General features: G+C 41.9%; 1 protein-coding gene across 2 annotated transcripts in view; it reads left to right on the forward strand.

Annotated features, from left to right (window-relative positions):
• The window catches only part of HIVEP1 (HIVEP zinc finger 1), a 145,242-nt gene extending 124,427 nt beyond the window's left edge, over positions 1 to 20,815 (forward strand). For both annotated transcript variants that reach the window (XM_007670576.3, XM_029052785.1), the window contains exons 5-9: positions 5,717 to 5,850; positions 7,207 to 7,382; positions 9,092 to 9,193; positions 16,600 to 17,114; positions 19,044 to 20,815. In XM_007670576.3, coding sequence (XP_007668766.2) covers positions 5,717 to 5,850; positions 7,207 to 7,382; positions 9,092 to 9,193; positions 16,600 to 17,114; positions 19,044 to 20,252 — 2,136 coding nt within the window. In that variant the 3' untranslated portion in view covers positions 20,253 to 20,815. The remainder of the gene's footprint in view (positions 1 to 5,716; positions 5,851 to 7,206; positions 7,383 to 9,091; positions 9,194 to 16,599; positions 17,115 to 19,043) is intronic.
• The last annotated feature ends 4,520 nt before the right edge of the window (positions 20,816 to 25,335 follow it).

Below are 25,335 nucleotides of genomic sequence, written 5' to 3' on the forward strand. Positions count from 1 at the left end.
CGGCATCAGATCATTAAATGTAAACTTCACATATTTGAAATAACCTACTCGTATACTTTTGCAAATACAGATTATGTCTATTTATCATATGAAAGGGAAATGGGGTGTTTGGAGGAGAGTCAAAGTTGTTTTTTTGAAATTAAACAACTGAGGAAAATGATCTCTTGAGGAAGTGATTTTTTAGCCTTGTAAAAGCCTTTTTAATAAAATGTCCTTTCCATTATCCTTTCAGCCTCGCACTTTCATAAAACCTCCTGAATATGTCTCTTCTTCTTGTCCTTGTTATCTTTTATCTTGGTTTCTGCAACCTCCCACCGTCTGATTCTTCCAACAACATAATCCTCCTTCAGGTCCTTGCCATTCCTTTCTCTAAATCCCTTCTCTTCACACCCAGTTAAAAATATCATCAATTCACCAAAGTGTAAATCTGTTAGTTGAAGTACACTGTCTGATCTCGGTAGTCTTGTAGGAGGTGATATCTCTGGTAGTCAGGTTACAAACCTAGAGATTTCTAATCTAAATTAAACCGAATTGCTTTTGAAAAGAAGTGCAGACTGTAGAGCACTGGGATCTTGTGTTAGAGAAGCAGCGTGGCTTAGTGGCAAGAGCCCTGGCTTGGGAGTCAGAGGTCGTGTGGGTTCCAATCCCAGGTCCACCACTGGTCAGCTGTGTGACTTTGGACAAGTCACTTCACTTCTCTGTGCCTCAGTTACCTCATCTGGAAAATGGGGATCAAGACTGAGAGCCGCATGTGGGACAACCTGATAACCTTGTATAATAATAATAATGTTGGTATTTGTTAAGCGCTTACTATGTGCAGAGCACTGTTCTAAGCGCTGGGGCGGATACAGGGTAATCAGGTTGTCCCACGTGGGGCTCACAGTCTTAATCCCCATTTTACAGATGAGGTAACTGAGGCCCAGAGAAGTTAAGTGACTTGCCCACAGTCACACAGCTGACAAGCGGCAGAGCCGGGATTCGAACCCATGACCTCTGACTCCAAAGCCCGGGCTCTTTCCACTGAGCCACGCTGCTTCTCCTCTGCTTCACGCTGCTTGTATCTACCCCAGCGCTTAGGACAGTGCTTGGCGTATAGTGAGCAATTAACAGACACCATCATTATTATTGTGTTACCTGGGATTTATGTTTTAAAATTTATCTTTTCATCAAAACAAAGTAGAAGAACATATTGATCATACTTTAATCTTTTCCGCCACACTTATACCCACTGATGGATCTCAACTTCAGTGGTGTCTTCTTTGGAAATGGATAGCTATCTATATACACACACAAACACACACATATACACACATTCTCCCTCTTCATTCATTCAGTCGTATTTATTGAGCGCTTACTGTGTGCAGAGCACTCTACTAGGCGCTTGGAAAGTACAATTCAGCAATAAAGAGAGGCAATCCCTGCCCAAACCAGGCTTACAGTCTAGATAGAAGCGGGGAGACAGACTTCGAACCAAGTAAACAGGTATCAATATAAATAACTAGAATTCTAGATATATGCACATCTAAACAAGTAAGCAGGCAATAATATGAATAAATAGAATTACAGATATGTTCATATATTCACAAGAGCTGTGGTGGGGGGAGGGGGTTAGAGGAAAGGGAGCGAGTCAGGGTGACGGGGAGGGGGAGCTGAGGTATGGGGGGCTTAGTTTTCCCTTCCCCTTTCCCTTATCCCTCTCTCTCTCCCTCCCTCTCCTTTTCTCCCTGTCCCTCCTCCCTCAGTATTCCCTTTTATAAAAATGAATACATTAAATTATGTTAGAATTTATTAGTATATCAATCAGTGGTATTTATTGCACAATTATGTGCAGAGCACTGTACTAAGTGCGTAGGAGAGTACAATTCAACAGATTTAGCAGACACATAACGAGCTTACATAGGACATATTGTCACATAAAAACTACATGCGAATCAGAAAGTGCCAGTTATGTCCTTTTATATGCCTATCATCCAAATTGCCTGGGTTCTTTGGTTGTCGGTAACTGGGAAAATTGCTTTTCCATGTGCATTTAGGGAAGAGTTTGCATCTGTTCTAGAACACCCAGATTGTAAGCACTGTGGCTTAGTGGAAAGAGCACGGGTTTGGGAGTCAGAGGTCGTGGGTTCTAATCCCGGCTCCACCACGTGTCAGCTGTGTGATTTTGGGCAAGTCACTCAATTTCTCCGTGCCTCAGTTACCTTATTCGTAAAGTAGGGATTAAGACTATAAACCCTATTTGGGATAACCTGATTACCTTGTATCTACCCTAGTGCTTAGAACAGTGCTTGGCACATAGTAAGCACTTAACAAATACCATCATCATTATTATTATGAAGTGTATAATACAGGGTTCTATGAAGAGTAGTTGCATAATAAACAGAGGCTTGGGAGTCAGAGGTCATGGGTTCGAATCCCAGCTTTGCCACTTGTCAGCTGTGTGACTGTGGGCAAGACACTTCACTTCTCTGTGCCTCAGTTACCTCATCTGTAAAATGGGGATTAAGACTGTGAGCCTCACGTGGGACAACCTGATTACCCTGTATCTACCCCAGCACTTAGAACAGTGCTCTGCACATAGTAAGCGCTTAACAAATACCAACATTATTGTTATTATTATAAATTCTATGGATGGATTAGTGACCTCTGATTTCAACTACTGTTCTTTGTGTCTGGCAAACTTTGACGAGAACTTGAAAACTGTATTTCTGCAGAACGTATAACTTTGTCATCCCAAGTGTGTAAACTCTGATATTTACATTCATAACCTATCTGAATTAATTTGTTGACCTTAGGCTTTAAAGTCCCTTACATTTTGTTTCTCTCAAAAATAACCCTTCTTCTTATTCACTCCAGTTAAAGGCTCCTATTTCCTACATCAAGGAATCAAACCTGGTTACTCTTTGGAACTTCCCTCTCCCATTCATCACCCAAAGCTTAAATTTGGTGATTTTCAAAGCAAGATGAAGGTCTAGTTGGTAGACAGTGAAAGAGATGAGAAAAGGAAACACCAAGGGCTGAAGAGGAATCTATTTTCATTCCTGAAGACATGGTAGCTGGAACCATGAAAGCGAATGAGCTAATAGAAGGAGAATTTCAGGCAGTTAAGGCCAAAACCTTAGGCCCATTATTGTCTATAAGAAAATAAGATCCCTTAAAGAGTTCTGTTCGATGAGAAAGAATAGGGCCACTTTGTTCAAGGCCAGAGCGTGTCTCAAAAAGTTAGCAGTTGGTCAACTGTGAGGCGAGAATAAAAACAGAGTTAGAAGTCTTTAACTTTAGATGAAAGAAGATCTTAGCTGTGGATGTAATCTTTACGGAACAGTGAGGATGTAAGCCAGATTGAAAACTGAGAAGTGAATTAGAAGATTCAAAAGCAGCAGGAGTAGACAACACATTTGAAAGAGATGGGAAGTAGCTGGTGATAGCTTTTTGAAAAAGAGGGCGAGGTGCTGAACATATTGAGAGTAATAAGTTTACGGGGCCAAAAAAGAGGAAGAAAGATTATGTGGGTGAGGACTTGAAACGGGGAGGAGATGCAGTTGAGAAACTCAATGGTGGGGTTGCAGGTTAGGAGCAATGATGGAAAAATCGAGCAGTCTCAGCACAAGAGGCAGGAAGTGCCAGTGGAACTCATTTCTGTTTAATATGGTCAGGCATCCTGAAATGGATGGAACAGTCAAGAAATTTGGGGCTCCTTCCCATCTTCCAGAAAGCCTTAGACTGATTGGCAGGAGGAGACCCCCTTTGGTAGTTGGTAGAAATGTTCCCTGCCCACAAGGAGCTTTCAGTTTAGAGCATCTGGACGATCTTAATGGTATCTCCTCCAGGAAGCCTTCCTGGACTAAGCTTTCACCCCCACCTTCTATTTTCCCTCCCTACTGCCTCTCCCATGCACTTAGTCCCACCCCCACCCCCTCATCTAAATATCCTCATACTCAGTTGCTCCTTTTCACTGTAATTTATTTTGTCTCTCCCCACCATTATAGTGTAACCTCCTTGAGGGCAGTGATCATGTTTAGCATCTGTACCGTACTCTTCCAAGAGCATAGTACACTCTGGGCACATAGTAAGTGCTTAATAAATGCCACTGATTGACTAATATTATTTAATGGCAGCTTAAAGAGAGATAAAAGTGGAGACTGAATTTTCAGTGGTCCATGTCAACTCAGTGGTCTGCGCCTTTTGTTTTCATTATAGGACTTAGTCACAGAGGCGTGTGGGCCACAGGCGAAGCCCAGCAGCAGGTTTCTTGCCCCACATTCCTGATTCACTCAGCCCCCATGGCAGCATGTTGGGGAAGCGTGGGCACTTGGAATATCAGGGTTATGTAGGCCTGAAGGGACGAGGCTCACCTGGCACTCTTTCACTCTTATGAATGGGAGAAGGAAGTTCCAGAAAAGTATCCAGGTTTGATTCCTTGATGTAGGAAATAAGAGCCTTTAGCTGGACTGAACAAGAAGGGTGATTTTTGAGAGAAAAAAATGTAAGGGGACTTTAAAGAGTAAGGTCAACAAATTAATTCAGATAGGTTATGAATGCAAATATCAAAGTTTACACACCTGGGATGACAGAGTTATACATTCTGCAGAAATATAGTTTTCACGTTCTTGTCAAAGTTAGCCAGACACAAAGAACAGTAACTCTCCACCCCTCTCCAAGATCTCTAAGAAGGACCTTCTGACGTCCATACATTCCCCATGGGCCATCATTTGCCCACCATTAGCCCAGGCTTTTCATGGAGTTCTTGGTCCAATGCTGGATTTTGAAATTTTAGGTCTCTGTAAAGGATATGAAGGAGAATCACCTGTGACTGGCTCTGACATTGAAAAGACTGAAAAATAGAGTCTTGCGGGAAATGGTTAATTAGGATCGTTTGTTCATCCAGGCAACCTCCAGTGACCTTCAGAAGCAAAGTTCATGAGAGTTTTAAAATGTTCGAATCTAAAGGGAGGTGACCAACTGTCCTCCCTTCTCCAAAACGAGACAAAAGGGAATGGACAAAACAAAACAAAAAAACCCCCAAAAACCTAAATAAAACTTCCTGGCAGTTACACCATTGATTGAGAAATAGGATTGATTTTTCATGTCAGAGATGTTTTGGACAAAGTCTTGATTTAGGGCCAGAGCAGAAAAGGCAGTATTGAAATACAGCCGTATGAAATACTGCTGCAGAATTGTATACCTTTGTCTTCTCCCTTCTTTGTCTTCATTCCTCCCAAATCAACCCACTCACTTTGCCTCGTTCTCCTGTTAAACTCTCGCTCACCCCCTTCTTTTTCCTTGGAATTCCCTCCCCCTTCACATCCGGCTGACCACCGCTCTCCCCGCCTTCAGAAAATGTGTGGAAATCACAACTCCCTTGATTAATCTTTCATCTCTCCAACTTACTTATGACTCCAATTGCCAATTTGGCACTCTACCTATGCAGTTGATACTTACACCAGCCATTGCACGTACACATATCTCTTTATACTTGATTTCTCCCTCCTACCTGTAATTTATTTCAGTACCTTTCTTTCCTGGTAGATTTTAAACTCCTTGAGGGGAGAGATCATGTCTACTAGTTGCCCTTTCGTGAGCACTTTACACAGTGCTCTGCTCACAGTGGGTATTTATTGAATGTTATTGTTTGATTTTGTGGTAAATTAGAGTGGATCAGTAAAAGGCTTTAAATATTTTTCGTTCTAATGAATTTGCCTTTATTCATTTCTTTCAGCGCGTCTCAAGTAATCAAAAATCAACTCCAGTTGAATTCAGCAATAAGGAAGTGGCAGAGACAAACAGCGAGCAAGATAAAGAAAATTCCTTAATCAAAAGTGAACCGAGAAGAGTTAAAATATTTGATGGGGGGCAAGTAACATTTTTCATTTTTAAAGGATAAATTTGGGGAAGTAATGTTCTTTTTTCACAAAGATTTGATTGTCTTCTGTGTTTAGATTCAATCAATGCTATTGAACTCCGAGGTTTTGTTTACAGAGGATCAACCACAGCTGATATCCATTAGTTAGCTTGTAATTTTCTAGACATATTTTACTTCCTGAACCTTGGTGCTATTTCCTTTGAGATAGTTGAGTAGAATAGCCAGGGGTCAGTGGAGTTGACTGGATTCCTAACCCACTTGATAAAGGCAGTTTCCATTCAGATTCATTCTCACCTACTCAAACCTAAGCACCCCGAAGACCTAGCCACAAGCTGCTCCTTAGAGTAAGGACATTTGCTAATGGGCTTTTTTTCCATAGATTTACAAAAAAGGCCAAGAACCAGGTTTCTTTTAGAGACCCTTGCATTCACTGAATGTTCTTGCCTCCGAAGAGATGCAGACAAGATAGAGTTTGCCTGATGCAAGTCTTGTCCGTAGTGCATGATAGGTTTATTTATCCAAATATAGGACCACATGATGTACATTTTTTTAGGTCCCATATCTTTGTACTGCAGTCCAGTGGCACCCAGCACTATGATGACAAATTCACCACTGCTGGCAAACAGACTTTTACCAACACTGAGGAAATCAAATCGTGGGACTCCTTAGATCTTGGGAGAACTCTGAAACCAGGCCAAGATGACATGTGATTTGTGGATTCCCACAGGATGCGATGGCCTCTGACCCCTCAGTATTCTAGTGGCTTCCAGGGTGACACCTCCTCAGCCAAATCGGAACCCTTCCCGGGGGCACCTGCAACTAAGAAGGGAACTCTCCCTGTCACCCCCGAGAACATCCCACATCTCTGTGGTACCCATGGTGTGCCCCTAAGGCAGGGTGGCCAGAGCTTGCCTGACTCGTGGGTGTCACGGACCTGATTTAGCAGAGCAGGTCACTGATTTAACATTTTACATCCTGTCTGGCCCATATACTGATCCTTATATTGGTAAATTATCTAGGGTGAGCAAATTCAGGAGTAAACACAACATTGAAATGAGTACTGAGAGACGAAAGGGTTTTTTCTTTTTGGGGGTTTTTTTTGGCACTGGACTGATAAAAACCTTTGATTTGGTTGAGGTCTAAAATATTTTCTGAGCAGCATCCTAAAATGAAATCACCTTGTGTTAATACAAACCAGAGAATCAAACTTGTGCTTAAATGTGCCACGTTTCAGTGCTTCATTATAATGTACAGCAACAATCTGCATTCTCTCTTGGCAAATTGATGTTGGAAAAGTACCATTTATCTAACAAACTTTCCATTAATATTTTCCTTGCTATTATTAGGTATAAGTCAAATGAAGAATACGTATATGTTCGAGGAAGAGGAAGAGGAAAGTATATTTGTGAGGAATGTGGAATTCGTTGCAAAAAACCCAGTATGTTGAAGAAGCACATTCGCACTCATACAGATGTTCGCCCGTACCATTGCAACTTCTGCAACTTTTCTTTCAAGACTAAAGGTAATAATAATAATAATAATAATAATAATAATAATGTTGGTATTTTTAAGCGCTTACTATGTGCACAGCACTGTTCTAAGCGCTGGAATAGCTACAGGATAATCAGGTTGTCCCAAGGGAGGCTCACAGTCTTAATCCCCATTTTGCAGATGAGATAACTGAGGCACAGAGAAGTGAAGTGACTTGCCCACAGTCACACAGCTGACAAGTGACAGAGCTGGGATTCGAACCCATGACCACTGAGTCTCAAGCCCGGCCTCTTTCCACTGAGCCACGCTGCTTTGAGGAAATAGTTTGTTTTCTCCCCTGTTTGAAATTAGCCTTTAGCAGGCTTTTAAAATCTTAGAGGGATTCTGTCTGGAGTTGGAAAAATGGTCAGCCGATCATTACAAATGATATCTGTTTGCCACAGATTACATCTTGTTTCCTTTAACAGTATTTAGGTGGGTTTTTCCAAGCCTAGTGGAGGAAAGGCTTCTTCACACAGTCATATATTAATACTGTAAATATTTTGCTTTAAAAGGAAAAAGTAGAAATGTATTTTCTCATGGTTCGATTACACTCATTTTCTTGTCAGAAGTTTTTCTTCAGAAATATTCACTGCTTTGCTGACACCAGAAACAAGTAAATTTAGCTCCCCAAGTAATTTTGTTAGAAAGTTTTATACCTACCCCCTTTTCATTCTCCGGCTTTTCTGATTTGCTGTCAGAGAATGAGGAGGATCTTGACATGGCTTTGAATTTTGTAGAAGTATCGAGTACCCGTTGATTGATTGCTAGTGGCTCTGGGGAAATGTTCTGTTGATCATAGAAATCCTTGGACAACCGTTGTCTATTACGTGATTTTTCATTCAGTGTATCATTTTAGAATTCCAATATCCCCTTCTTTGTTCTTGATTTCCTAGGGCTTTAAAATTCCAAGTGACTGATAGGATGGCCACCAGCAGCAGTCACAAACCCGGGGCACGGGTGTCTGTAACATGCATTATGCAGGTTGTTGCAGAAATCTGTAAAATGTAGAGCTGGTCTCCAGAGAGATCCCTGACCTTCTCCATTGTTCCAGAGAAGTGACATCGCCCTCCTTGGTCCCTGTAAACACCGGCACCACTTAAAGCTCTGGGATTTGGCAGCTGGTGCCGGGGTGGAGGGAAGCTAGGAAAACTGGACACTAGGTTCCCAGGCGTTTTTATCGCTACATGGGACAGACACCAGCTTGAATAAGAAATGTCATTAGTTGCTGAGTCCCACAGCAAGTTCTGTCTTGCTTTCTGTAGGAGACCATCAGGAGGCTCCAGACAGCACTCCACCAAGCCAGCTCAGGGGGATCTAAGATCCTGAAACAGGTTGAATTTCAATCAATAAATTGTTTTAGAGGTTTGCTTGAACTATGAAATTCCTCTCTTGAATTGTGCAATGACTACATGTTTGAGAGGTTTTCTAGCCCCTGCCCTAGGGTGCCTAAATTAAATGTTTGATTTACTGCACGAAATGTGTTACACTCAAACCCGAGGAGCCAATCACTCCATTGACAATATCATCTTTGACCCCAAGGACAACTCTGTAGAGCAACGTGGGGAAAACTTCACTACGAGGTCGATCTTGATTATTTTACTGTTCTGTAAACTGAACTTGCCAGGAATCACTTACAAAAAGATGTAATGTGCATTGAAAAAAAACCCAACAAAGAAACAATTCTCTATTCTTTTAAAGGAAATTTGACTAAGCATATGAAGTCCAAGGCCCACAGTAAGAAATGTGTGGATTTAGGAGTCTCTATAGGCTTAATAGATGATCAAGATGTCGAAGAGTCTGGTGAGTATTTTATGCAGCTCATCTTTTACTAAATCCTTTTCCTGAGTATTATTCTTAGCCTCCTTCTCCCCAACAGTAGTTTGTGTCTTAATGGTATTTGTTAAGTATTTACTATGTGCCCGGCACTGTACTGAGCCCTTCGGTTAGATACAAGATAATAAGGTGGGACACGATCTCTGTCCCCTTTGGGGCTCACGGTCTAAATTGCAAGTAGGAGGATTTAGTTCCCTTTTTACAGATGAGGTACAGAGAAGTTACGTGACACATGGCAGGCAAATGGCTGAGCTGGGTTTAGAACCCAGGTCCTCTGATGCCCAGACCTTCAGTACTGTGTACAGTCACCGTACTATGCCAGAGATAGAGAGTACCACGGCCCCGTATGGTATCTCCCAGGAGACGCTGCGCTAGACTGCACGCTGCACTCTCATGAAGCAATCTCATCTTTTCCCTCTCCTCTTCCTTTCCTTCCATTCCCTGTTTGATTCAGCCTTCTCACTCCCTAATGGATCTGATCCAGTCGCCCACATCCTCTAGTCCCCTGGCTTTCCCAGGGGACTGGAGAAGTAGATAACTGGACCGACACATTCAATTGTCCAAACTAGAAGAATCGGTTAAAATCTGGGGGCTTAGGCATGAACAACCACAGGCCCGGTATCCACCTGCAGGAACTTCCATTGTATTTTTGCCAGGAGGGGGAAGTGGGCCAGGCGAGAAATGAGCTTCCAATATCTCCCTTTATCTTCTTTATACCACTGGGTCTAGGAATCGGTTTATTAAATCTGTCAGTGGGATTTATAGAATGTCTAGTGAATGCAGAGGACTTGGGAAGTTCAACAGAGGCAAAATGCATGTTCCCTGCCCTCGAGAAGCCGTAATCTAATGGGGGAGAACTTATACTAAGGATAATGATAAAAATAGCAATTGGGGAGCACCTGTGGACTAGTGAAAAGAGCATGGACCTTAAAGTCAGAGGACCTGGGTTCTAAACCCAGCTCTGCCGCTTCCCTGCTGTGTGATCTTGGGCAAATCATTTATCTTCTGTGTGCCTCAGTTTCCTCATTTGAAAGTGGGGTTTAAGTACCTGACCTCCCTGCTACTTAGACTGTAAGCCCCGTGTGAGTCAGGAATTGTGTCTGACCTGATTAATTGTTTCAACCTCAGTGCTTAATGAGCCCTTAACAAATACCGTATTAATAATATAATAATATAATAACAATATGATACGATAGGGTTAGGCGGAGCTAGAATTAGAACTCGGGTCCCTCCACTAGACCATGCTGCTGCTCAATCAGACTGCATTTGATTTCCTCTCCCAGCTACTGGAGTAACCAAGGAAATGAAGTCTGGTCCAATGCTTTTACCCTAGAACCGTCTAGTCGTCTCAGATGTTAATTAGACTCTTTTCTTTAAATAGTTAAATTCATTTTCTGGTCTTGAAATAATGTGTTTAATATATTGAGATGCTTTAACTGGAAAAAATGGTTTTTAATATTCCAAGCAATTATCCCCAGATGAAATAGGAGGGGAAATGTGTAACAGATTCCGAGAAAATAGTCATTGTATTTTAATAAGCTGCCATGTAGAAAAAGCACACAATGAAAGAGTTTTACATTGTGAAAAACTACAGTTAGGGGAATACAATATAAAATCCAAGGAGTCATTGGTAGGGCTGTATACCCTATTGCATTCTATTTTACCTCCTTAATTTCCCCATACACCTGGGTGCCAGGAAGGATACTGATATGAACATCCCTTTTGGGGTGGGAACATTGAGGCAAGAAGAGAACGTAACTTGCCCCATGGAACACACTGCTCTCCTACTTCATCCCTGCCCTCACACTTCGCTCCTGTACTGCCAACCTACTCACTGTACCTTGTTCCCGTCTAGCTCCCTGCCGACCTCTTGTCGGCCTGAAACGCCCTCCCCCTTCATATCCGACAGACTGTTACTCTCCCTACCTTTAAAGCCTTATTGAAGACACGTGTCCTCCAAGGACCCTTCCCTGTCCAAGCCCTCGTTTCCTCTTCTTTCACTCCTTTCTACTTCACCCCGATTTTCTCCCTTCATTCACCCCTCCCTAAGACCCATGACCCTTATCTACACATCTGTATTTTGTTTATATTAATGTCTGTCTCCCCCTCTAGATGGTAAGCTCTGCCTTCTCCAATTCTTGACTTAGGTAAAGTTGAAAGTGTCAGAATTAACCTGATTTGTCATGTGACGGTTTTCATTATTTTTTAGTCGAGATTACTGAAACTGAAGTGCTTTAACACTGAAGAGATTGCTAGTTTCCATTTTCATTTATATTAGGACACTATAATCTTTATTGCTCATTCAGGATTATAACTCGCTCTGCCCTTTAGGCAGATGTCATTGAGGAGTCTAGATTATGATCCTGTTTTCAAAATTGAGATGCACTTAGGTTGTGAGAGATTATATATTCTTGAGTCTCTTATTAGCATCCCCATTTATCATAATTGGATATTAGTCAATACTTTTCAGCCTTTTCTTGACTTAAAATTGGCCCTAATTTCCTCAAGCTATTTGCTTTTTATCTTCTGTTCTGTGGAATGTTTTCATCACCAAAAATGCTGGATTGCAATGTAAGGAATGTTAATATGGGCCTTAAAATGCCAGACCAGGTGAACAGTTTAGTGTGACAGAATGCTTGGGAAGCATCGTCCTTATTCAAGTTAAAATTGTTTTTGTAAAGCTTCTAATAGAAGTAATTCCCATCCTAGGATCTTCATCCACTGTGTCACGTAAAAACAGAAAATTAAATAAATGGTTCCGTTAGATAAATGGCGTGTATGGTAACATCTGTAATGTATGTAACACTTAAAACAAGGACTTGGAAGATATAAGGGTGGAATAAGTTAACGGGTCATCATTTATGAGTCTCTAAAATCGGTATTTGAACAACGTAACATTTTTCAATAAATGTGTGCCATTGTCTGATTTTCATTTAAAAAGTCATCTTTTAAAAAAACACTTTTTTTAAATTAAAGTAGAAGCCACTAATATCATTCCTAGTAGATTAATTAGAGTTTGAAGAGCTCAGATTTTGATAGAAGTTGCACATCAGGGCAAATGAGAAAGTATTTCTGTTTAATTGACTTCAAAAAGCAGATTTTAAAAGAGAGTATTTGAATTCCCTAAGGAAAGTTGGGTTTGGCTTTTTTTAAATTTTCTTTTGAGTGCCTTTGGGAGGAAATGTGATTATATTTAAAATTTGTGTTTTCACAAGGTTGGGTTTTTTTTTTTCACCTCTGGAAGCAGATTGGGTAGATTGTGAATCAAATCAGTTGGTTTTGGAGATTTGGCATGAGGTGGCCAAGGTCTCTGTAGGATTTCAGGTGATCCCAGATCAATCTTTTCCCAGTAGGTGTCACTATTTGGCAAAGATTAGACAACTTGGGCTCCCCAGGAATCTGCACTGAGGGTTAAAGAGACCTTTCACAGAAATATTTGAAAGATCCAGCAATCTGGTTCGTTCAGGTAGACCTGCACGGTCATGGTTTAAAATGGATGTATTTTCCGGTGCAACACCACTTAACGTTATTTTGAACTGCAAAAGGTACCTCAGTCAACCCCTCATAGAAGCCTCCCAGATCACAAACTCACCTCTACATATATATATATATATAAAAAAAACACTTTTATGTAATCACCCTCGTAGTTTCTCTCAAAATGAAGAGACGTGTTGAAATAACACGCAAATTAAACAAGCTGCAGCTTTGAATGGGGTTGATGCTTTTCACCGTCGCAGGTATCGGGGAACCACAATGAGGAAGAATAGAGTGGGGAAGGGAGGAACTTGGAAAGAAAAATGATTTTCCTCAGCGATTCCCTGGGTTTGATTATATGAGATTTTAAATATAAGTTCGTAGCAAGACCGAATTTTTATGTTCCTATATACGAAGTTAAAAGGAATACTATTTCAAGTGTATTTGTACTATAAACCGTACTCGGCGTAAAGGAAAAATATTATTCACTTTTGTTTCTCCTTCCCGTAATTTATCTTAAGGTCTGTCTCCCCCACTACATTGTAGGCTCCTTGGGGGCAGCGATCATGTCAACTAACGCTATTGTACCCTCCCAAGCGCTTAGTACAGTACTCTGCACGCATGAGGTTCTCAGGAAATGACATTGATTGACTGATAGGCAGAATTATTTTTTCTGATGAGTAATTATTTAGGGTTTCAACCTTCCAGCCCTATCAGTCTATCAATGGTCTGTATTGAGCACTTACTTTATGCAGAACTGTGTATTAAGTGCTTGGGAGAGTCCAATACAGTAGAGAAATTAGACACGATCCCTGCCCGCAAGAAGCTTACAGATTAGAAATGATGATGATGATATTTGCTAAGCTATGTGTCAAGCACTGTTCTTGGACAGTTGGACACAGTCTCTGTCTTACTTGGGGCTCACAATCTTAATCCCCATTTTACAGATGTGGGAATTGAGGCCCAGAGAAGTTAAGTGACTTGCCTAAGGTCACATGGCAGACGAATGGAAGAGCCAGGATTGGAGCCCAGGTCCTTCTGACTCCCAGGCCCGTGCTTTTGTCTGTTTGCAGAAATGCTTGGCAAGGTTCAGATATCTTGAGTCTAGGTTGGATTCTCTGGTGGTGGGTGATTGCAGGAGGTCCTTCTGGGTTCTTGGCTTTCAAAGACCTTACAGTCACTGCCTCTCCCTTCCATCTTCTCTGCATAGATTTTCAAAGAAAGAGTTCAATACAGGTCACTCCCCAGTAAACAGAGTTTAGGTACTTTCTGAGCGTGCCCATTGCCAATTATACGTAATCCCTCTTGCCTTCATGAAGGGAGAGAAAGACTGTCTCGTTCTGTCAGTAAAACTTGTTGCAGCCTAAAATGTGTATTGTTTTTACCATATTTGCATTCACTCTTATTTCCCCACCTTCAGTCTTTCCCCTCCCTTCTCCATACTTCACACTGCTGCCTGGTTCATTTTTCTAAAATGTCTTTCTACTGTTAGTAATAATAATAGTATTTATTAAATACGTCCTGTATTCAGAGCACTGTACTAAGCACTGGGAAAGAATATACTGGGAGGAATCCGATCTGGTACATATCCACAGGGGGTGTTTCACAATCTAAAATTAGAAGGGGATGAGGAGACTGGTGACAGACACATAAGGAGAGATGGAAAAAAAACACTTTCCACGTACATCTTTCTGCTCTCCGAAAACTTCCTTCCGGTGGTTACCCTTTCATCTTCACATCCAGCAGAAACTCATGACCATTGGCTTTAGGCATTCAGTCAGCTCTCTCTCTCTCTCTCTCATACTTATAGCCTTTTCTCATTACATCCTGTCTCTCACTCTTGGTTCTCTCCAGTTAACTCACTAATTGTGCCTTCTCGTCTCTCCCTCACACTCTCCCTCCTTCCCGGAACTCCCCTCTCTTCACATCCAAGTTCGACTCTGACTCTGCAGATAAGGTTACTCAACAAAATTGGTCCTGGAGACTACAAATTGGAGTCTCTAAATAAGAGTTGAGGGTGCAACAGCGGGGGACTTCTTAAACTATCTCCTCCCTTCACTTATCCTGTAGCTTAAATATTTGCCCTCCTGCTGTGTGCTGACATTTTATGGGCACCAACCGGGCATATCACCTCCCTCATTAAGAAGTTTCAGAACTCCTCTCCCTACTGTCCTACAGTTAAAAAAAAAAAAACTTCTGTGAGGAGCATATTACTTGGCAAATATAAGACTACACAGTTGAATGGGAATTGAAACTTCATTATGTCTTCTTTCTTCCTTTTGATTTAGTAGTTGTTACGCCCCAGCAATGAAAACCGTGATGGTTCCTCTTCTGGGAAATCTCTGTCACCAAAATAGATACTCGTCAAGGGACTTGACCAAGTCCCGTGGAGGGAGGGGTCACTGTCGGTGGCTCTTAGGGTTTTGTACAATGATGCATGCCGATTGTCTATCTGCAGCAAAGCTTATGGGGTGTTCCCTGCAGCATTTTCGTTGGAATTGCTAAACAAACAGGACCTTTCCGTGCAGACAAGGAAGGAGCAGTGAGGGAGAGCTAGAAAAGGGCCTGTGCTCCCCAGCCCTGGGTCCATCATGAATTATTAATATTGATGATACCATTTAAAATAATAATTGTGTCATTTGTTAAGCACTTCCTATGTGACAAGCGGTGCGTTAAGCACCAAGCCCCTGTCCCAAATGGAGTTCACAGTTAAAGGTGAAGGGAATCCTCATTATATAGATGAGGAAACTGAGGCACCAAAAGCTAAATGACTTGTCCAAGGTCGCACAGTAGGCAAGTAGCAAAGCCCAGATTGGAACCAGGTTTCCTGATTCCCAGGCCTATGCTCTTTCCACTAGGCCATGCTGTTTACTTCTCCAATTCTACATTATTCAGAGCGGATCATCCAGAATTGTAGGTTTTCGGGATCCATCTCTCTCCCCCCGACTTCTCTCTCCACCTTTGTCTTTTTGGGGGTGTGCAGGGAGAGGAAATGATCTAGCTGGGTCCTCCTTCAACTCTGGGAGTTTGGGGTAAAGTCAGACCAGCTTGAACTCTCGCTTCCTCTCTTTACGTGTTGATCAAGATTAGACATGCTCGCAATCTCCACACAGCCCTCTCCCATCTCCCCACCCACCCAGCTAATATATGCTGTATCCTCTTATCCTTTTTAACCCACGCCCAAATCCTCGTCTTCTAGGAAGCCTTTCCCCATTAACCAAAAAACACCTGTCGTGCTTTCCTATTTCATTTCATTGAACGAATCCTCACCCTCAGTGATGTATTATATCTGTGTTTATCCTTATTTCCTCTAGATTGTAAACTTCTTGAGGACAAGGGCTAGAGTTTAACCAAATGTATCTAAACACAAAGTTCATTAAATGTTTCTTCACTGATTCTACTAACATGCCCGACAAATGGCCAAGACATCTTTGATCCGATACTGGAAAATTTAAAAGATTATCTAAAATTCCTGGAGAAATTTGTTGACAGGCAGAATAGAACTCTGAACACACAAGTGTTGAATTCTTTGTGCAATGTTTAAACACTTGTAAAACCACAACGATGATGTTCTTCTTCAGTCTCCCATTCTCAGAAAGAGCATCTCCACATAAAAATAGCATGGACAATGTATTGAAAAAATGAATGGTAATATCTTCATAAAAATGAAGACAAGTTACAGGTATGAAACACAGAAGATTGAAATTCATTTTATTTTGGAAAGGGAGTGAAAAGTTAAACTCTAGTAGTCTTGACTCATTTGAGGCTGACCTCCAGCAAGTACTAAACATGACTTATGAGAATAAAAACATTAAGCATTCATATAGGACTATCCCTTCTGCCCTTCCAAGCACTAAGCATCGTCTCATCTCCCTTTTCCGCTTGACTTTCTCTAACAGGTGAAAAGCAGAGGTTTGGTTATGAGAGGTCGGGGTATGAGGCTGAAGATTCCGATGGTCCGGACGACGACGACAATGAGAACGAAGAGGAGGATGAAGACAGCCAAGCCGAATCCGTGCTCTCGGCCACTCCGTCAGTCACCGCCAGCCCTCAGCATCATCCGTCTCGGAACAGCCTACAAGAATCTACGTGTGCCGACGAAGAGCTAAGACTTTCAGAGGGTTTTTCGGGCGTTCACGCTGACCCTATGGATGTCCCGCCCAAAGCACTTCTGACCAAGATGACCGTGCTCAGCGCCGTCCAGTCGGACCATAAGAGGTCGAGGTCACCCTTAATAACCAGGCAGTTAGATCCAAAAGATGGGAACGGTCAAGAAAGGACAACCAATGTCGATTTCACTAGGTCATCTGAAGCTGCTCCCAGGTCTCCATGCACTCAGATGTCTGTAGACTATCCCAATTCAGAAGTCACTTTGGGGAGTTCTGCAAAATCAAAGCTTACAGCATTAACACAGGTAAATGGTGTTTTTGGAGGATTTTTACCTTGGGCTTCGAAAGTATTGAATGCGCCATGAGTCGATGGCCTGAAATAGTTGGCGTACCTCTCAATCAATCATTCAGTCAGTGGTATTTATCAAGTGCTTACTGTGTGCAGAGCATTGTACTAAGCGCTTGGGAGAGTACAGTGCAGTAGACTCGGTAGACATGATACCTGCTCACAAGGAGCTTATAGTCTACAGGGGGAGGCAGACATCAATCAATCAATCAGTCGTATTTATTGAGCGCTTACTATGTGCAGAACATTGTGTTAAGTGCTTGAGAGAGTACAGCAGAATTAACAGACACATTCCCTGCCCGTAACAAGCTTACAGTCTAGACATTACAATAAATTACAGATGGGGAAAATAGTAGAGTACATAGTTCTCGATGGTAAAATAAGGTCCATTTAGACAAGTCTCTAAAGGCCTACGATGAAACCTTTTTCGCTGTGGTAATTGGAGACATTGGTCAAATGATTTCAGGGTCTGATTTCCCTTATTGCATTTCCTTTAGCTAATGATAAAGGAGGTAGAAAATGAATGCACATAGAACACTATAAAAATAAATGTTGCTGGTCCCCGTGAAGGAATGGGGAACATGTCTACCAACTCAGTTCTAAGTGCTTAGTACAGTGTTCTGCACACAGTAAGCTTTCAATGAATGTGATTGAATGATGAGCTGAATCACATGAATGAGTATAAGCGCACTTGCCTATTCCATGTGATCCTTGTGAAATCGGTCCACTTGGTTCTGCCAGAAGTCACGTTTTCACTACAGGTGTTGGCCAGAACACCACTAGGCTATGAATTGGAGATCATCCAAGAACAGTAGCCCGTTTGGATGGGCCACTTGCAATATCTGGGGAAGCAGTTTGAACTTGTGTACTCACGCATAGCGGTGGACACGGTGAGTCCACTGAAGTGAGAGTGTGCTTTAGCCTGGAATTTTGCGAGAATGCATCCCCTAACCAAAGGAGAGCCAGAGGTTAGTTGAATTGACAAAAAACGATGTAATAAGGTTTACTGTTTAAGTTTGACATCCGTGCTAGTAGAGACTATGTTTTCCTCATTTGTGCTCAGTGTAGTTTCATTTTGAAGCATGTTTTTGTCTGTTAGCTAAAACTGATGTTCATGCTTCCTCAGGACACTTGATTAAGGATCTTTGTAACATCACCTTAACTTGAGTGTTCCATTTTCCAAGTATGTGCCGCTAGCCGGGTTTTTTTTCATCATCTTTTACTACAGGTGGCTTCAAAAGTTTCGGGGGAAATGCGGTATTTATGCTTTTATGGAAACTCATCAAGTTAGTCCTTACCCTTGAGTGATAATACTAATTGTTTTGGGTGTTAATCACTTAGTCTGTGGTAAGCATTGAGACCCAGCCACTGTCTTAATATTACCTAGTTTTTTGTTAGCGCTTTTGTTTTCCAAGAACATCTTCCCGTAACTCATCTCATTTGATTCTCACAACCTCCAAGTGAGATAGTGAGCTAGGTATCGTGATACCCATTTTACAGATGACAGAATTTCCCAGGGAGTTTAGTGACTAGCCCGGGGCTAAACCTTAGTCTTCCTACTCTGTCCCCAGCACTTTTTACTAGGCCGTGAGTAAATTTTTGCTGTCAGCTTTTCTAGATGACCGAAAGTTGCTGTTTGGAACAGGGCCCACCTTGGGATGTTTTGGGTAGAATGGACACTCGAGAGTAATGCAGAATAAACAGAAATTTGTGAAATCTTATTGAGGAAAAGGAAAGAATTCAGTGGTCTCATTCCACGCACTCATCTATTTGTCTTCACAGAGAGTCGAGTCCAGACTGTCAATTTTCTATTATTTTGTGTCAAGAGATCAGGGTTCCATTAAGCGTAATATCAAAGCGATTGAAGTTTTCTTTCTTATTTCTGTAGAGCACACCTCCTCTGGGACTTCCCTCCCTGCCAGTAGGCCAGAGCACTCAGTCTGCGATGGTGCTTTCTTCGGGAGGCCCGCCCTACCCCGAAACCCAAGAACAGAAGCAGCAAATATCTCTGCGGCGCACCCCAGAATCGCCATCTCCTCAGACTCATCTGTTCAGCCACCTTCCCTTGCATTCACAGCAACAAGCCCGGACCCCGTACAGCATGATTCCAATCGGGGGGATCCACGTGGTCCCCGCTGGCCTGGCGACCTACTCCACATTTGTACCTATCCAGGCGGGGCCGATGCAACTGACCATCCCGGCAGTCAGCGTGATTCACAGAACTACAGGGGCTCCCGCCGGGGATTCAGCCCCAGACGGGTCGGGCGCGCCCACTTCCAGAGGCGTCGCCGAAGTCAACAGCGTGGTGCCGTGCATCCCCATTGGCCAGATTGGTGTCCCGGGCCTCCAGAATCTGAGCGCGCCAAGCCTACAACCCCTCCCGTCGTTAGGCGTGGAGACAGTAAACATTTTAGGCCTCGCCAACACGAATATCGCCCCTCCTATGCACCCCCCGGGACTGACGCTGAACGCGGTCGGACTCCAGGTCCTGACCGCAAACCCTTCCTCCCAGAGCAATCCCAGCCCCCAGACCCACATTCCAGGCCTACAAATACTGAACATAGCCCTGCCGACTCTAATCCCTTCCGTCAACCCGCTCGCGGTAGACGGGCAGGGAGGAGCGGAAGCCCCGGCCGCCCGAGGCAAGGCAAGTGAAACTCTCCCAGAACGGGCCCCGGCGACCTTTCCCGGAGCGGATGCCGGTCCGCTCCCCGGTGCTCCCTCTCCTCAGGGGTCCCCTTCCGTCCAGCGGTACAATAGCAAAACCCCACCCGAGCCCATTCCGTCCAGGGACCGGGAGCGACACGGACAGGAGAGGCTCGTCGGCCCAAGTCAGATGGACCCAGAAAAGGTTGACGCCGCGCATCGCGTGAAGCCAAAGCGGGACTTTTCTCCTGTGCGCGGCAAGCAGGTTTCCACTTCAGAGCCGCTGTTAAAGGGGCATCCTGAAGGTCTGGCAAAGTCACCAGGCGCCCGAACTCTCTCTACAGATAGACAGGTACTGAGGCCGGCGGGGAGGCCCCGCAGGCAGGCAACTGTACAGTTTAGTGACGCCAGTAGTGATGATGACGAAGACAGACTTGTAATAGCAACTTAGGGATTTTTTTGTCGTTGTTGTTCGTTTGTTTTTCGTTTTTTTTTTTTTAAAAAAAATAACACTTAAAGGTTTGGTTACAAGCCTTACTTTCCTTAAAGCACATTTTTTCTGACACAAACCCATTACCGATATTTGTGCAATCATGAACTCTTGACCAATAATTGTCTTTTCTTGTCAGCTCCAGCCATTTTTGTACATGTTGTATAGACGATTGTGCCTTTTGGGAGTTTTATGTTTAGAAACCTGTACAGATTGTTAAATATATATATATAAATATATATTATATATGTATATGAAAATCAGGTAGTTGCTTGTGTTTAGTAAGTAAAACATGTCAAATAAATCATATGATTAAATTATATGTTGCACTGTTAAATGTAAATTTTTATGGCTGTGGGGCAGAGTTTCTGTGTACAGATTAGTATGTAAAACTCCATATTTATTGTATCCATATGAGTCTTGGAAAATGGGTCTGTCTACCTTGTGTAAAACTAGCTTTACACTTCAAACAGAATTTCTCTGTGTTATGAAATGTTCCAGTAAAGTTTTGTTTACTGACTTTACCAATTTTCACATCGTGCCTTCTTTGTGCTATCCTGGGATTGGAGACCTGCCTACATGAATCGTTTTGAAAAATCTACTGTTTCCGTTTTCTTTTTTTTTCTGGAGGCATGGGGGTGGCTACTTCATTCAATCGTGTTTATTGAGCGCTTACTATGTGCAGAGCACTGTACTAGGTGCTTGGGAAGTACAATTCAGCAACAAATAGAGACAATCCATGCCCACAACGGGCTCATAATCTAGAAGGGGTAGAATTGGGGTACTTGGAGTATAATTATTGACTTACCCCTTTGGAATCAAAATTTTTCACGCGGGCATGAAGTGGGAGGGTGGAAAAATAATTTCTCTTACTGAATCATATCCGGTAAACCATTTTGCTTATTTGAACCATTTAAACAGGACTATTGTAGACTCACTGAAAAGGGCAAGTTGGTTTTGGGTTAAACATTTTTGTTGTAATTTCAAAATGCAAGCTTAAATCTGCCTTATGAAAGTAAATATTTGTGCTTAAAGCATGCTACCTTGCGGATCATTTGATTAGGGGTTTTGGATGCCCCCCATGGAAGCGTGGTGCTCTCGTATTTGTTGGTGGTAGTAATAGCAGTAATAATATCAAGTGCCTACTCCTTTTTTTTATTATTTTGTGTGTGTGTGTGTGTGCGCAAAACACCGTACTGAGTGCTGGGAAAAAATATCCAGGTGAGACTAGACCTGGTCTCAGGCCTGAAGGGGCTCACATGCAGAGATGTAGTGTGGTCTAGTGGAAAGAGCACGGGCCTGGAAGAGGACGTGCCTTCCAAAGCTGGCTCTGCAAAATGTTTGCTGTGTGTCCTTGGGCAAGTCACTTAACTTCTCCATGCTTCAGTTCTCCTGCTCTCTGTCCTTTTTAGACTGTGAGCCCCTTGCAGGCAAGGACTGTGTCCAATCTGGTAAACTTGTATCTACTCCAGTGCTTGGAACAGTGTACGACACATAGTGGGGCTTAACAGATACCATAAAAAAAAAAATCTAAGGAAATAAGGATTGGGCAGGGTTGGTGATTACTAGTTGCCTCATCATTTCCCTCCTGCCTTTGCAATAGCCTTCCACGTACAGGTCACTCTTGAATTCATTTATCGAGTTGCTCTAGATATAGGGCTAAAAGAGGGGATAAAATAACAGCTCTCACAATTCTTTCTGGATCCATAGCAATTAGTTTCAAGAAATCTTGACTTTGAACATTAAAAGAAAAATCTCATGAAATGCATCTGTCTTGCTCATTTATCAAAACAAAATAGCAATTTGTTCTGCCCCATTGTCCTTTGGGAAATTTGCCATAGCGTCAACAGACCATTGAGGAAAGAGGATGTCACGAATATTGGAAATGAGAGAGAGGACCAACCGTTTTAATAGGACTTGAACAATTAGTTCTAAGAAGCCTGAAAAATCATTTCAGGCAGTATTCGTTTCACTAAGAGGTGTTAGTGCTTTAACAGTGTGTACTTGATGTGATATTTCCTGTGCAGGTTTCTGTTGACATGATTAATGCAATATAAAGATGGGCTTCAGTGAACATTTTAACAAGAAAACGGGAACGTTTTCTGAATAAATGAAAAGGTCTTAGCTACCAAAGAGTCATTTCACCAATGTAAGAAAGCCTCATTCCGTCCTGAGAGATCTATAAGTGGGATCTATAGTGGAATGAGTCTGTGCTTGATTGATTCCTGAGTTGACGTTTCAGTTTGGTCACTGGCCTGCTGGGAGGCTTTAGGGAAATCACCTCTCTCTGCTAACATCGGTAAAATATAACCGCTTTTCCCTTCCTCACGGGAATATTGTGAAGACGAAACAGTTACCGTACAAGTGTTGTGGAAAACAAAATGCTATAGTAATTCAAGGTGGTATTTTATCGTTAATGCAGAGGTGGGTTTTGTTTTCTGTCAAGAAAAACAAATTATGAAAATAATTCTGGCAACTTGCTATATTACCTGTTTACAGTTTTATTCTGTGAAGGTCGTTTCTTATCTGTTAAAATGCTAAAAATGGCAATGCATTTTATATAACTCTTAAATGTCTGTTATCTGGCATTTTGCAGTGCATGGAAATGGATTTAAGGACTGACTTTTTACAAATATTGCATTTGTGAAGCTGTGATTTTATAAAAACCTTTGTATACAGTGCTAATACTAGGTAGGGAGAGCGTTACACAACTAGTCCTCCAACTTCAGACTTGGATATCTGTGGTCACCATTTTTGTAGTGACTACAAAATTTGAAACATTTGTACATTCAACCAGATCCCAAATTCTCTGTCTACTGCCTCTGACTTCATAAAACTTAATAGTTTTACAAGAAGTGGCTATTCACGCATTTTACCTATGTCAATGAATGTTCCCACATTTACAAAATCTGATTTTATATGGACCATTTCATTCATTCTTTCATTCAATAGTATTTATTGAGCCCTTACTATGTGCAGAGCACTGTACTAAGCGCTTGGAATGTATAATTCGGCAACAGAAAGAGACTATCCCTGCCCATTGACGGGCTTACAGTCTAATCAGGGGAGACAGACAAAAACAATAGCAATAAATAGAATCAGGGGCATGTACATCTCATTAACAAAATAAATAGGGTAATAAAAGTATATTTTTTCACATAATTACACAGCTACATCTTAAAACCTGTGATCGTTTTAACTGCTTGTTTCATCAGTGGTTAATTTTTTTGTTGAAGGTCTTGGTTTGACTTTGGGGAAAGTGCAGCTGCCTGGTAATTTAAAGAAATATTCTACTGCTATAATAAGTTGTATTTATTGAATGCTTAATATGTGCAGAGCACTGTAATGAGTGCTTGGGAGAGTTCAGGTTAACGTAGCTGATAAACGCTTTCCCTGCCCGAAATGAGCTTACAGTCTAGAGGACTTCATTCCTGGAAAGAAATTATCTTATCAATGAAGATGTGATTCTTGAGAAATAAAATCCAGTGAACTAGTAAAAGCCTTAAGGATTGCTCCCGAAGGATTTATTATCGCTGCCAGCAATGGTGAGAATCCCTGATAGCTCCTTCCTTCAAGAAGGATTTTGTCCCAAGGAACAATGATCCAATTATCAGTAATATGGGTGTAATTGGAGGAAATCTAGCATCATCTTTATAGCTTTCAGAAGCCAGTGATTATTTCAGAATTATTTCTTTGTTATGAAAATTAGTTTTAAGTTATAACCAAGATAAGATTCAAGTAGAGATCTCATTTTTCAAGTTATCCAGCATAGCAATATTATTTCATTTTGCACAAAGTGATGTGACAGTATTTAACATAAAGATTTTGTTTCTCATTTGTTTCTGTAATCCAATTATGATTATCTTTCAACACAGATGATAAAAATAACCCTTTGATCACTAACTTCCCCAGCCTGAATTTCAGAGCAATTCTCCAACAGTAGGGCTAATCCTTTTTGGAGCTTGGTCATTATTTTCACAGAAATGCAGTAAGGAAATAGCTAACCTATCCACTGAGGTTAATACCAGGGCCAAAAGATTAAGTAAGTTTGCTCCTTGTTTAATTCTCCTTGTTGGTTTGTTTATTTTAAGGTCACAGGAAAATCAAAAATGATAACCACTTTTATTATTTGAACTAGAAGTGAATGGTGGCTTCAATGGAAAGATTTGAAGCAGAGTCCATGAGGACTCTAATTCAGGTGATACATCTTTCTTCTCAGAATGAGTGGGCTCGAGGCTAATGTCTCTGAGACGGGTTTGCCAAACTCCACTGTAAAGGGCCACCTAGCTCCATTGACGGCCTGTAGGTGACAAGGGAAGTTGCTGATTCCTCTGGAGAAAAATTCCACTGAAGGGAGTCCATGCAGCTTAGGGAGTCCATGCAGCTTACCACCACGGGAGATGGCAACATTCCTTGAGGTCTCTCAAAGTGGCCTCAGGACTTTGGGAAAATGTATTCTTGAAGCAGCCTATTAGCAAGAGCCTGGGCTTGGGAGTCAGAGGTCATGGGTTCTGATCCCGGCTCTGCCATTTGTCAGCTGTGTGACTTTGGGCAAGTCACTTAACTTCTCCGTGCCTCAGTTGCCTCATCTGTAAATTGGGGATTGAGACTGTGAGCCCTATGGGGGACAGGGACTGTGACCAACCTGATTGCCTTGTACCTACCCCAGCGCTTAGAACAGTGTTTGGCAAATGGTAAGCTCATAACTAATACCGTAATTAATATATTATTATTATTATTATTAAATGTGACTTAGAACGTGGGAGCCAGCTCCATTATTTTGAGTGTAGGAGTTAATGTTAAGAAAATTGCAGAATTACGATGTACAGTGTTAGGCGTTTGCTTTAAATGAAGTACATTTAATGCATTTGTTCCAGGACACTAATTAAAAATTATCACCATACTTAAAAACCCAAGTATGGGTGCTAAATATATTTAGCTTCATATTATGAAATTTTAAAACGTGAATTTTCATGACCCAAGTCTGTCTGTGGTCTTTTTCTTAGGGAAATGATGGTTTGGGGACTAAAGAAAAGTATTCTTT

The sequence above is a fragment of the Ornithorhynchus anatinus genome, chromosome X2 (genome assembly GCF_004115215.2).
Source record: "Ornithorhynchus anatinus isolate Pmale09 chromosome X2, mOrnAna1.pri.v4, whole genome shotgun sequence".
In the NCBI taxonomy this organism is placed as follows: domain Eukaryota; kingdom Metazoa; phylum Chordata; class Mammalia; order Monotremata; family Ornithorhynchidae; genus Ornithorhynchus; species Ornithorhynchus anatinus.